This window comes from Anomaloglossus baeobatrachus, chromosome 5 (genome assembly GCF_048569485.1).
Source record: "Anomaloglossus baeobatrachus isolate aAnoBae1 chromosome 5, aAnoBae1.hap1, whole genome shotgun sequence".
In the NCBI taxonomy this organism is placed as follows: domain Eukaryota; kingdom Metazoa; phylum Chordata; class Amphibia; order Anura; family Aromobatidae; genus Anomaloglossus; species Anomaloglossus baeobatrachus.
The window spans coordinates 109,465,821-109,477,972 of NC_134357.1; the positions used below are offsets into that span (position 1 = coordinate 109,465,821).

General features: G+C 42.2%; 1 protein-coding gene across 1 annotated transcript in view; it reads left to right on the forward strand.

Moving 5' to 3' along the window:
* HECTD2 (HECT domain E3 ubiquitin protein ligase 2) overlaps positions 1–12,152 on the forward strand; it is a 156,857-nt gene that overhangs the window by 102,132 nt on the left and 42,573 nt on the right. The window contains exon 10 of the mRNA XM_075348757.1: positions 3,760–3,883. Within this exon, the coding sequence (XP_075204872.1) occupies positions 3,760–3,883 (124 nt within the window). The remainder of the gene's footprint in view (positions 1–3,759; positions 3,884–12,152) is intronic.

Below are 12,152 nucleotides of genomic sequence, written 5' to 3' on the forward strand. Positions count from 1 at the left end.
GCCTACCGTTCTTGTGGGCTTCCAATTCCTGCAGGGCTGTAAGCCCATTCTACCAGAGCCGTAGATGCTTCCTGGGCATTGCGACACCAGGCTACGGCTCAGCAGGTGTGTCAGGCGGCTACCTGGTCGAGTCTGCACACTTTCACGAAAAACTATCAGGTACATGCCTCTGCTTCGGCAGATGCCAGCCTAGGTAGGCGACTCCTTCAGGCGGCAGTTGCCCACCTATAAGAGGGGGCCGTTTTCGGCTCTTTTTATCGAGGTATTCTTTTACCCACCCAGGGATTGCTTTTGGAAATCCCAATTGTCTGGGTCTCCCAATGGAGCGACAAAGAAGAAGGGAATTTTGTTTACTTACCGTAAATTCCTTTTCTTCTAGCTCCTATTGGGAGACCCAGCACCCGCCCCTGTTCCCTTCGGGCTGTTGTTCTTTGTGTACACATGTTGTTCATGTTGAATTGTTCTTTTGGTTCATTGTTTCAGTTCTCCGAACATCCTTCGGATTGAATTTACCTTAGACCAATTTATAAGTTTCCTCCTTCCTGCTTTGGCACCAAAACTGATGAGCCCGTTATGCACGGGAGGGTGTATAGGCAGAGGGGAGGGGTTACACTTTTTAAAGTGTAATACTTTGTGTGGCCTCCGGAGGCAGAAGCTATACACCCAATTGTCTGGGTCTCCCAATAGGAGCTAGAAGAAAAGGAATTTACGGTAAGTAAACAAAATTCCCTTCTTTCCAAAAATAAGACACTGTCTTATATTTTTTTTTGCCCCCCAAAAAATCACTAGGGCTTATTTTTGGAGGAGGTCTTGTTCTTGGAGAAACACGGTTGGGGGTAAGTTTACCCCCCAAAAAAGCAGACCCCCCCACTTCCCAGGAGACTCATACTCACCAGACCCGGACGTTTGCATGGTTGCCAGGTCCTCCTGGGATCTCCGCTGGTTGCTGCACGCCGTTCTCCCCTGCTGCTGGCTGACACACTGACACACACGGCCCTATCGCAGACACACACAGCAAATCACACACACATCAAATCACACACAGCGGATTGCAGATACACACAGCGGATTGCAGATACGCACAGCGGATTGCAGATACGCACAGCGGATTGCAGGCACGCACAGCGGATTGCAGGCACGCACAGCGGATTGCAGGCACGCACAGCGGATTGCAGGCACGCACAGCGGATTGCAGGCACGCACAGCGGATTGCAGGCACGCACAGCGGATTGCAGGCACGCACAGCGGATTGCAGGCACGCACAGCGGATTGCAGGCACGCACAGCGGATTGCAGGCACGCACAGCGGATCGCAGGCACACACACACACACAGCCAACCGCACACATCACATCCAGCACTTACGGCTGCAGGGAATGATGAGAGCAAGTCACGTGTCCCGCCGCAGGTCACGTTCGTTGCGCTCCACTGCACTGCCTCTCAGGATTCTGCCGGCGAGAAGAGATCGGTGTCGCTGGATGAGGTGAGTGTGTATGTGATCCTGTGTGTGTGTGTGTGATTTGATGTTTGCGTGTGATCCGATGTTTATGTGTGCAATCTGACTGTGTGTGGGATTCGATGTTTGTGTGTGAGTGAGATCTGATTTTGTGTGTGTGTGTGTGTGTGTGTGTGTGTGTGAGCTGATGTGTGCGGTTGTGTGATCACTGCAGGCCCTGCTGCTCAGCATCGGGTGAGTGTAATTGCCAGGTGCCGCTGTCTATAATGAAGTGTACTACAGTATTTGTAACCTTTTTCAGCTGCACGGACACTTCATTATTGATCCGGGACTATGGCTTATTTTCGGGGTAGGGCTTATATTTAAGCCTTGCTCCGAAAATGCTGAAAATCCCTGCTAGGGCTTATTTTTGGGGGAGGGCTTATTTTTTGGAAAAAACACGGTTTACTCTTTTGCTATTCCCCTGCCATGGAGCTGTTGAATGTTCCTGCACGGTCAGACATGGTCACAAAACTAGATTGGTTGAGTTGTCCACTATTTTATTTTATTTTTTAAATTGGTCCATGGAAGTCTTGAAATAAAATAATAAAAACAAGCAAAAAAAAATACAGATCTTCACCTACCATGTCCTCCGTGTGCCCCGCCAGCTTCCTCCTTCATATTAAAATGCTATCTCCAATAATTGGCTGAAGCGGGAACCTGCTATCTCCTGCTGGAAAAGAAAGTAGGAAGTGAGGAGACGGAGCGGGGAACATGGACAACGCTGCTGGGGAATGGTACCCGATATCTTTGTTTATTTTAAAGACCACCATGGGCCTATTTGTCAAGTAAATAAACAATAAAACCCCCAAGAGCCACTATTTTGTGAAACAAACAGGACTACAAAAACTTTTTTCTGCACATTATGTTTTTCTAATATTATGTTATTTGATTGATGGTGATCACTTCTGATTACCCTATAAAAGCACACTCTCCGGGAAATACTGGAGACATTTTTGACTGCAAATTATCTACTGTGGTAACAAAGAATAGTACATATTGAAATCTAGTGATCACAGTCCTTCTTTACCACAAAAATCCATCATACCCACATGGAATATAACAATAATGAACAAAAGTGTTTATGTAGACTTAGTTTATTTTTTTATAATGTTCATACTCTGATTTGGATATGTAGCACAGAACTCTGGTGCTGCGGGCATTACAGCCAAATAAAGGGTTCGTTCACACGTTGGGCTTTGATATCTATTCTCTGCTGTGATCCGCAACAAACACCAAGACTAATTTACTTTTGAATGGGGCAAACAAAACTCAGTTCAAAAGCAGCAGAAAGAAATCCAGGTGCACTATTTAGCTTCCACAAAAATAAAACCTGTCTATTTAGAACAGTGTTTCCCGACTGGGGTGCCGTTGAAGCCCTTCCAGGGGTTGCGGTGACATTTTGGTTAAAAATGGCACCTGGAGCACAGCTAATTAATAAATTGGCTCCATGATTTTAAAATGTGGATACAATCAAATAAAGGAGTGGCGATTAGGGATGATCGAATACTTCGATTATTTGGCTTCGCGAATATTTTCCGAATACCTCGCAGCTATTCAACTATTCGATGCGCAATGTAAGTCTATGGGAAGCTCGAATAGTTCCGAATAGTTGTTATTTGGGTTTCCCATAGACTTACTTTGCGCATTGAATATTCGCGAATAGTCGAATAGCGGCGAGGTATTCGGAAAATATTCGCAAAGCCGAATAATCGAAGTATTCCATCATCCCTAGTGGCGATGCCTGGTGCCTTAATGATATTGTACCCCTCTTCCCCCAGCGGCAGTCAACAGGAGAGCCGGCAAGATCCCAGTAGTGTTCTATGTGAGGGTTGTGGGGTGTTTTTTTTGTTTGTTTTTATAGGGGTTAGAGTGTATATTTAGGGAGCACAGTGTGACACTTTGTTTTATTTTTGAAAAGTTATTGGTAGGGGTATTTCCCCCCCCCCCCCCAGGGGTGTCCGAAGACCAAAACAGTCTGGAGACTTTGCCTTTGAACATCATAGGTTTTCAGTTTGTAGGTCTAGATAACCATGTGGCATTTAACCAGATTAATACCCTAAAAAACGTAAATATGTCCTAAAAGACATCACAGTGAAATATGCTAAAGGGAATATTCCCATGTTCTAGCCCGATCTGTGAAATCTTCAGAGATTGAGAGAATGTCAACTAAAGCTATGTAATTGTATATTGCTATTCAATACTATCATCTTGTCTTTCTTTCATTTATTTTTTTCCCCCAACCCTTTACTGAATCCCCCTGCAGATGCTGCGAATATGCTTTGTAACCCGCCATTAATTCCTTACACCGACTTCTATAACTCCACGTTGGATCATATTGATCTCATGGAAGACTATCAAACCTGGCAATTCTATGGCAACACTCACAGGTCAGTATTAGTCCGTTCTTACTATTTTCTCTGTTGGTTGAGAACATCTAATGGGAGAGCTTTAATTTTGATGCAAGAAAAAATAGTTAGTTTTTTTTGGGGGGGTGGGGGGTTGGGTGGGAAAGGGCAAAATTCATCCACAATTCCACACAAATACCAACATTTTATGAAAACTTGCAATGAATTATTGGAATAAATCAAGGAAAATCTTAGTATTTCTGTGCAGATTAGCCAATAGCAAAGAAAAATGATGTTGGATTGGGTGTAATGATTGTAAGGTTCTCTCTTGAAGACAATCACTTTTTTTAATTTGAAGCCTACGTTACGACTAGCTATGGATCCAAAGGCAGAAATCACAGCTGATAAACCCCAGCTTAGTAAATGGGATCGCATTGTGACCCAAATACTACCACAAGCCGTAAGTGGCAAAAAGTTGAAACCAGTTGAATTATTTTGTGATCTGCTTGTCACTGGACTTTGCAGGTCGCAATGTTGCCATATAGCAGCGGCATACAGCGATCTTTGGCCGCACAGCCTTGGTCATGGCTAAAGTCGCTGTGTAGGCAAAGTGTTTAGATAGAGATTGAAAATTTGTATCCGTTTTTTTCCCCTTAACCTCTTATTATAAAATAAGGAAACTAATGACACGTCCTAACAGACAAGTGTGAACAGGTGCATGCTGAACATTACATAAACTAACAAACAGCTTCACTCTGAGATGCTAATATATACAGACACTGAATATAGGAACTTGAGCATTACTGCTAAGGAAATAAATGTAAAAACTTAGCGTACAAAAAAGGCCAATTTCATGTGAGGCCAGCAGCCAGTGTCAAGATGCATCTCGCATGCTGGGTCCCTACCTAATAATGCCTCTGCCTGGGCTAAACAGACTACAGTTTTATGTACTGGCAGGAACCTGCTACTAGGAAAGTAAAAATCGCCTTAAGCTGATGGGAAGGAGTGCTGAATCGGAGGGCATAGCCCCATAATCCAAAATTGGAGTCCTACCTTCTGACTGAGCACTCCTTACCATCATCTTAATGCAATTTTTAATTTCCCAGTCACAGGTTCCTGTTCGCCCATTACATTTTAGGCTATTCAGCCCATCTAGAGGTATCATTATGTAGGGACCCAGTATATGAGAGATGACTTGATGCTGGCTGCTGGGCTCTCACAAAACTGGTCTTTTTATACATAAAGTGTCTCAATTTTGACATTTATTTCCTTAGCAGTAATGCATGTCCCGGTTCCTATATTTAATGACTATATACCTTAGCGCCTCAGAGTGCAGCTGTTTATTTGTGAGATACAGTGACACACAGTTTTATTGTTGATCGTTTGACAAGTACTAATCACTTTTCAGCGCAGTTTTCGAGAGGAACAGATAATACATGCCTGGGAAGACTTCTCTTGACTGGTTTTTGTAGCTCTGTTTTTAAAAATCCAAATCATTGTTTACGTTCACCAGTTTGGCTGGGAATTAAAATATGGCACTATGATTAATATAATATCAGCTCTATATATGCCGTATTACTAGAAGCTAATATATAATTACAGCTGTCCATGTTACTCCTTTACAGTATTCCACTGGTGAATCAATACCGAAAGGCAGGGCGAAAAATGAAGGAGAGTCGAATAAAGGCCAACTAGGGCTACAGTAAGGCTAGCCATTGAGAGGGTGTGGTAGCCACGTGTATCCCTCATACAGGAGGGCAAGATATTGAGTAGGACAATCTAGGCAGAGTGATGCCGGTATGTTTCTCAGCTTAGAGGGAGGTTTGTGTGGCTGAATAGATTTTACATGCAGTTCCATTTTGTAGTTATTGAAACCATTTCTGAGGATATACAGTATGTCAAAATGATGCAAAAAGGTAATACAATGTATTATAAAACTGGCCACATGGTGTCAGAGTATGACCGTATTGTCATACACACATGATATAGTGGGAATAGCCAGACTGATTCTAGCTCAAGGGACAGTACATAGAGGGTATGTTGGTATAGGAGAAAATACAGTGAAGGGCCCCTTGAGAGAGGTTTGTCTGGCCCCGTCATGCCCCATCTGCTTATACAAAATGTTGCACATGTTAATACATACACACATTGCACAAATATATACGTAGCACATACACGCACGCACCCTTAATATATGCATATCCTCAAGGAAATTTTGTTGATCCACTTGTTCCCACAACGAGAAGAATTTTCAAAGCAGCCAGAACTTTTTTTTTTATTCTTACGAAAACTTTACTAAACGGGATCTTGTGGTTTTTTTTTTTTTTGCAAGACGGGTTGTACTTTTTAGGTCTTTTTTTTATTATCCATCTAAATGCAAACTATGTAAAGCTTTACTTTTATATTACTATTTATTATAGGATAAGTTAGTGAAAAAAAGAAATTGCCATCCATGTAATCAATGTATCGTAGGCTCTTTATGATTAGGGCGATACTAAATTTGTCTGTTATATTCTGGTTTATTAAAACGTGTGTTGCAAACGTTTGTGTTTGTGCCATTATGATTATTTTTTAATTATGTTATGGAAAAATATCTGGATTTTACTTTTTTCATCTTTTTTTTTTTATTTTTTTTATATTCCAATAATGAATTACTTTATAATTTGTGCCAGTATAATATTCCAAAGGAAAAAATGCTATTTAGATCTTTAGATTACGAAAATGATGACCTTTTCATTGACAGTGCAGCTTGAAGTTTCAATGTTTCTGTCTTACATGCTCTGAATTTGAGCGTTAGATAAGACCAGTTTGAAGAAAAAAACATATAATTAAACATATAGAGTCATCTACCGAGCACCATCAGATCATGGGAGGAGAGCCCGTATCCCGAAGGCGAAAGGACAGAATACACATCTCAAAGGGGATGGACCTCAGCTTGTATCATCTGCACGCTCAGCACATCCACCCCCGAACAAAAGAAGCTACATTTCAGCCATTTTGCATAAAATATTAGTGATGCTCATAAATAGCATTTCCCCTAAAATACCTGTCTAGTAGAGTAACAATCTAGGAAATATGGCAGTTCTTTTGCTCTGAAATATCAAAAACAGTGAGTTTTTTTGGGTCCCTGTGGGACGAGAAACCGCTAAGCTTTAATGAAAGCCACATTCTAATTGGCTAAAAGCAATTTCCTAAATTTACAGAAATACTCCTTTAAAGCCAACATTCATGCCACGTGAGTGATACCGGAGAAAATTACAGCTCCTTCCTCCTCAGTAGTTTCCCCACAATGCCTAGATGCTGAATATGGTTTTATGTAAATGTAGCGGAGGCAAAAGGAACCACCGCCAGACAGTTCAATTACGGTACACAAGACAAGGTTGCAGAAACAAGAGAACGGCTTTATTAATAGGAATAATATATGTCTATAAGTTAATGATAAATCATAGGATATAGAAAGTAAGGATAACAACGCTGCAGGTTCTAGCTGGGCCGCACCAACACTGTCTAGCCCCAGATATTACAAATATTGGAACAGCCAAAAACTTACAAATTAGTTTACAACTACACTAAAATAACTGGCCTCTGCTATCCGGGCCTCTTGGCTACTCCGCTCTGTTTACTCTAAACCTTTATCAAGTGTGCTCAGCGATAATGGACTCACGGTACCGCTGTGGAAGGCCAGGTCCGCTCCTGGGAGCTCGATACTTTGATGCTTGGGTGGCACGTCGATGCGCACTCTCCTTCCAGGGCAGGGGGAACATCTCCTCTTCCACGTGCCTGGGGTTGCTTGACTCCTCCGGATGGTGTTGACTCTCATCTTCGGGATTGCTGACGTCAGGAGCTTCCCAATCCGGTACTGGCTTGGTGGGTACCTGGCTCTGTCATGATCCAGCTTCCAGACTCTCTCGCAGCCTGGCACCGTATCTGGCTCTCAACAGCTATTCTCGTACAGTTTCTAACTTCTCCTCTTCCTACTCGAAGCTCTTCTCCCGCTCTTTCTCAGCTTTCTATGCTTTTTGTGCAGGATTAGTCCAACTGCACAGTTTAGAGGGGAGCACCAACTCCGCTGGCTTTTCCACAGAACACAGGGGATTACTATCTCTTAGTTGTAGCATGCTTACCCATTCACAGGGTCAGCACCCCAACATAAAACTGACCACTTGATAGAATGAACCAAACTAATAATGTGGTGGGACTATGTTTATCCCTTTTGAAAACTCTAAACATATGTATTAAAGGGGTTATCTGGGATTAATTTTTAATTTTGAAATATGCAACGGTGGTATAAGATGATTATCAACAATCTGTCTGACTAGGTAGCTCACTATACATAGAATATTTAACAACACCTGTTGTAACAACACCAACAGCTTATTGAAACATACGTCGGGGTGGAGGGACGATATAGCCACACTATAGCAGGTAAAATAACTGAACAAGCACAAGAGCACCTTATGTTCAGTGCGCACTTTGTTCTTAGGAACCTTTATCATGAATTCCACATTACTACACTGATCTGGATTGCAAGTCTATTTTAGTAATCAGTATACTTTAAGACTGTGTACATTTATATTGCACGTGGATGGATTGCTATTGAATTGCCAGATCAATAGAAAATACATTTTTTATTTAATTATTTATTGCTATATGTATAATATAGGTTCAACATTGACCATATGCATTTTTAGCAGATAATTATTTATAGTTTTTTGTTTAATAACTTGTGCTTGTGTATTTACAGTATATTACTATTTATGCTAAATTATAGACTGTTATATTGTCCCTCCGATGTTGAAGCACCACTGCATAATATTTTCAAAAAATAATTTAAATGTTTTTAGTATTTTTCAATAAAAAATCATTTTAAACTCACTGTATCTATGTTGGAGTTATCCATACTCTAATAGGTGTTGCTAAGGAGTATAAAATGGCAAACTCCGCTTTACTTACTCTCCCGGGTTCAGCTCCGCTTTTTTCCTGCTGCTTCAGTTTTGTTTGAGAGTGGTGACTTCGCAACTGTAGTGCATGTTACCGCTGCAGCCAATCACTGAGCAAAGCGGCTTGTGCCATCTACATTGGCATCACCACTAATCCCAGTGATTGGCTGCAGTGGTAATGTGCACAGTAGTCATGTCAGCACTACAGCCTGTCAACAAAGAGCAGGACAGAGACAGACAGACATAGCTGGACCCCGGGAGGGTAAGTATAGTGTGTTTTCTAATTTTCTGCAGCTGAAGATTTGGGGGAAATAAAAATGTAATAAAAATGAATGATGGACAACCGCTTTCAGTCACCCAACTATATACCCTATGTTACAATGTATAGACCAAAGGAAAAGGCATCGTATAGAGCCTTACTATGGAGGATTTTCAGTTTCTGCTCTTGGGGACATAATTAGATCTGCTTGAATTAGGACAAAGATCAAAATCCTCTGAAAGGGAATGTCACTCGTCACGATTATTTTTTACATGGTGGCAATTATTAAAGTTTTTTGTCCTATTGAGCCACATGACCATCACAGATCAGGCTGCGCTCCTCATGGAAACCCATTGTATGAGCCAGAGCATAATTCTTCCTGACCAGCAGGAGGGGTAATTAATCTTCCTGATGACGCCGACATATCATTTTTTCCAACTGTTCTTTATAACTCTGGGATGCAAATGTGACTTTAAAGGGAACCTGTCAGCAGATCTGTGCGCCCTAAAAAACAATACCGGGTCCTCCCCTCACCATGAACCATCCTACTCTAATCTACGGCAGAATTTCCAAGAACACACCGGTTTAGGCCATATTTATTTCACGGTCCTCGTACGGATGGCAATGCTCAGGCTGATCGTGGGTGTCTTAACACAAACCTACAGCTTCATAGTAGTTTATCGGGCTATAGGTTCAAGCATGAAGGCTTATGGGCACTGTTGTATGTATAGGCAAAAAATGGCACATGTAGATGAGATTTAAAACAACTTGCTATAAATGTCTGTGCCTGACTGTCATGGACCATAAATTAAGATTGCATACAGTAATATGAATTAATCCTACAGAGAAAACTGTACAAACACACACGTAGAAAAATGTATTGATCAATAGGTGAAATACATTAAAAAGTGGGTGACCAGCAGGTGGCGCCATAATACAAACACTGGAGGTAAGAAATACAATGATCGGAGATTATATGAATAATCAGTAGAAAGATTTTAGTGTCTTGGAAAGGGGCAAAAACTACAATAACTATATCATAGTAGAATAGAGCACTGTTCACATAGTGGTAAATAATGAGCATGTGCAGCTGTATACAGCAGGGGTCACCAGAGGAAAGAGGTAAGAGAAAAGTCACATACTGCTCATAAGAGTGAGGTGAAGGTATAATATATTTCTTGTATATGTCTTTGTCACTGTAAAAAGTAAGTAGACATCAAGGTAATCGTAAGGTACAACACTGTGCACATAGTGCATAATTAAGCATATATTAGTGGTGTATAGCAAAAAAATCAGACATGTAGAAGTTATATATGTGTCACAGTAAGAAGGTAAGTATGTATCCAGGAAATGGTAAAGTACAACACTGTTCACATAGTGCATATAGCTAGGCATATTCAGCTGTATATAGGGAAAAGTCTCAGAAGGTATATAAAAGAGATCAGGATGGCACAGTAAGGCCCTATGCGCACTAGACATTTTTGCTGCGTTTTTTTGAAGCATTTTTAGGCTATGCGCGCACAGTGCGTTTTTCGCGGCGTTTTTGCGCGTTTTTCGGGTGCGTTTTTGGCCTCAAAACTGCATGACTTTGCTTCCCCAGCAAAGTCTGAGTTTTCATTTTTGCTGTCCGCACACATGTTTTTTTTCAGATGCGTTTTTGTGGTGCCACAAAAACGCAGCATGTCAATTATTCCCGCGTTTTTCACTGCGCTTTTCATCCATTGAGTTCAATGGGATGTTGAAAGACGCAATGAGAAACGCAAATAGCTGCGTTTTGGTGCGTTTCTAAGACCAAAAACGCAGCTATAAACGCAGGAGGTGGGTAGTAAAGTGACATGTACAGGAAGAGGATTCCTTCTGTCAGTATATACAGAAGCGTGAATCCTCCCGATACCGTCACCGCCACTTCCACCTCCACTCCTGTGCATGTATGCTGGCGTGCGGCGCCATGTACAGGCAGGAGGTGGAAGCGGCTGCGAAAACAAAAGTTAACAGTAGAAAAAAAAAAAAAAAGTTATACTCACCTGTCTGCAGACTCCCGGTGCCATGCCCGCTCCCATCTCCTCTCACGGTATCGCCACCCCCGCTCCGGCTGTGTGCAGACGGCCGGGAAGCCTCCAATGGATGCAGGACTTGGCGATGGATCACCTGATGCAGTCACCTGACGCATCAGCTGATCGTAAGTATCGCGGTGACGCGGGCGCCCGGCCGGTATCAGCGGATGCGTCAGGAGACTTCATCCCTGATTACCAGCAGCTGCTGCAGCGATCGGACGGGATCAGACTCCCGCCCCATCGCTGCAGGAGCTGCCGGTAATCAGCACATAAGTGAGTATTATTTTTTCTTTTTTTTTTTTTTTCTTTTGCACCGATGCATCAGATGATTGTATAATCAGCTTTTATACAATCAGCTGATGTGTGATAGGATTCAGGCACTTGATCCTGACACATCATCTGATCGCTTTGCCTTCCAGCAAACCGATCAGATGATATTGGATCCGGATTGGACGGCGCGGGACCCTGACCCAGGATTACTGCGGAGGTTTTTTTTTTTTTATTTCAATAAAGATGGAGTCACTAATTGTGTTGTGTTTTATTTCTAATAAAAATATTTTTCTGTGTGTTGTGTTTTTTTTTTATCTTTACTAGAAATTCATGGTGGCCATGTCTAATATTGGCGTGACACCATGAATTTCGGGCTTAGGGCCAGCTATACAGCTAGCCCTAACCCCATTATTACCCAGCGAGCCACCCGGCATCAGGGCAGCTGGAAGAGTTGGATACAGCGCCAGAAGATGGCGCTTCTATGAAAGCGCCATTTTCTGGGGTGGCTGCGGGACTGCAATTCACAGCGGGGGTGCCCAGAAAGCATGGGCACCCTGCACTGTGGATTCCAATCCCCAGCTGCCTAGTTGTACCCGGCTGGACTCAAAAATTGGGCGAAGCTCACGTCATTTTTTTTTTTTAAATTATTTCATGAAATTCATGAAATAATTTAAAAAAAAAAAGGGCTTCCCTATATTTTTGGTTCCCAGCCGGGTACAAATAGACAGCTGGGGGTTGGGGGCAGCCCGTACCTGCCTGCTGTACCCGGCTAGCATACAAAAATATGG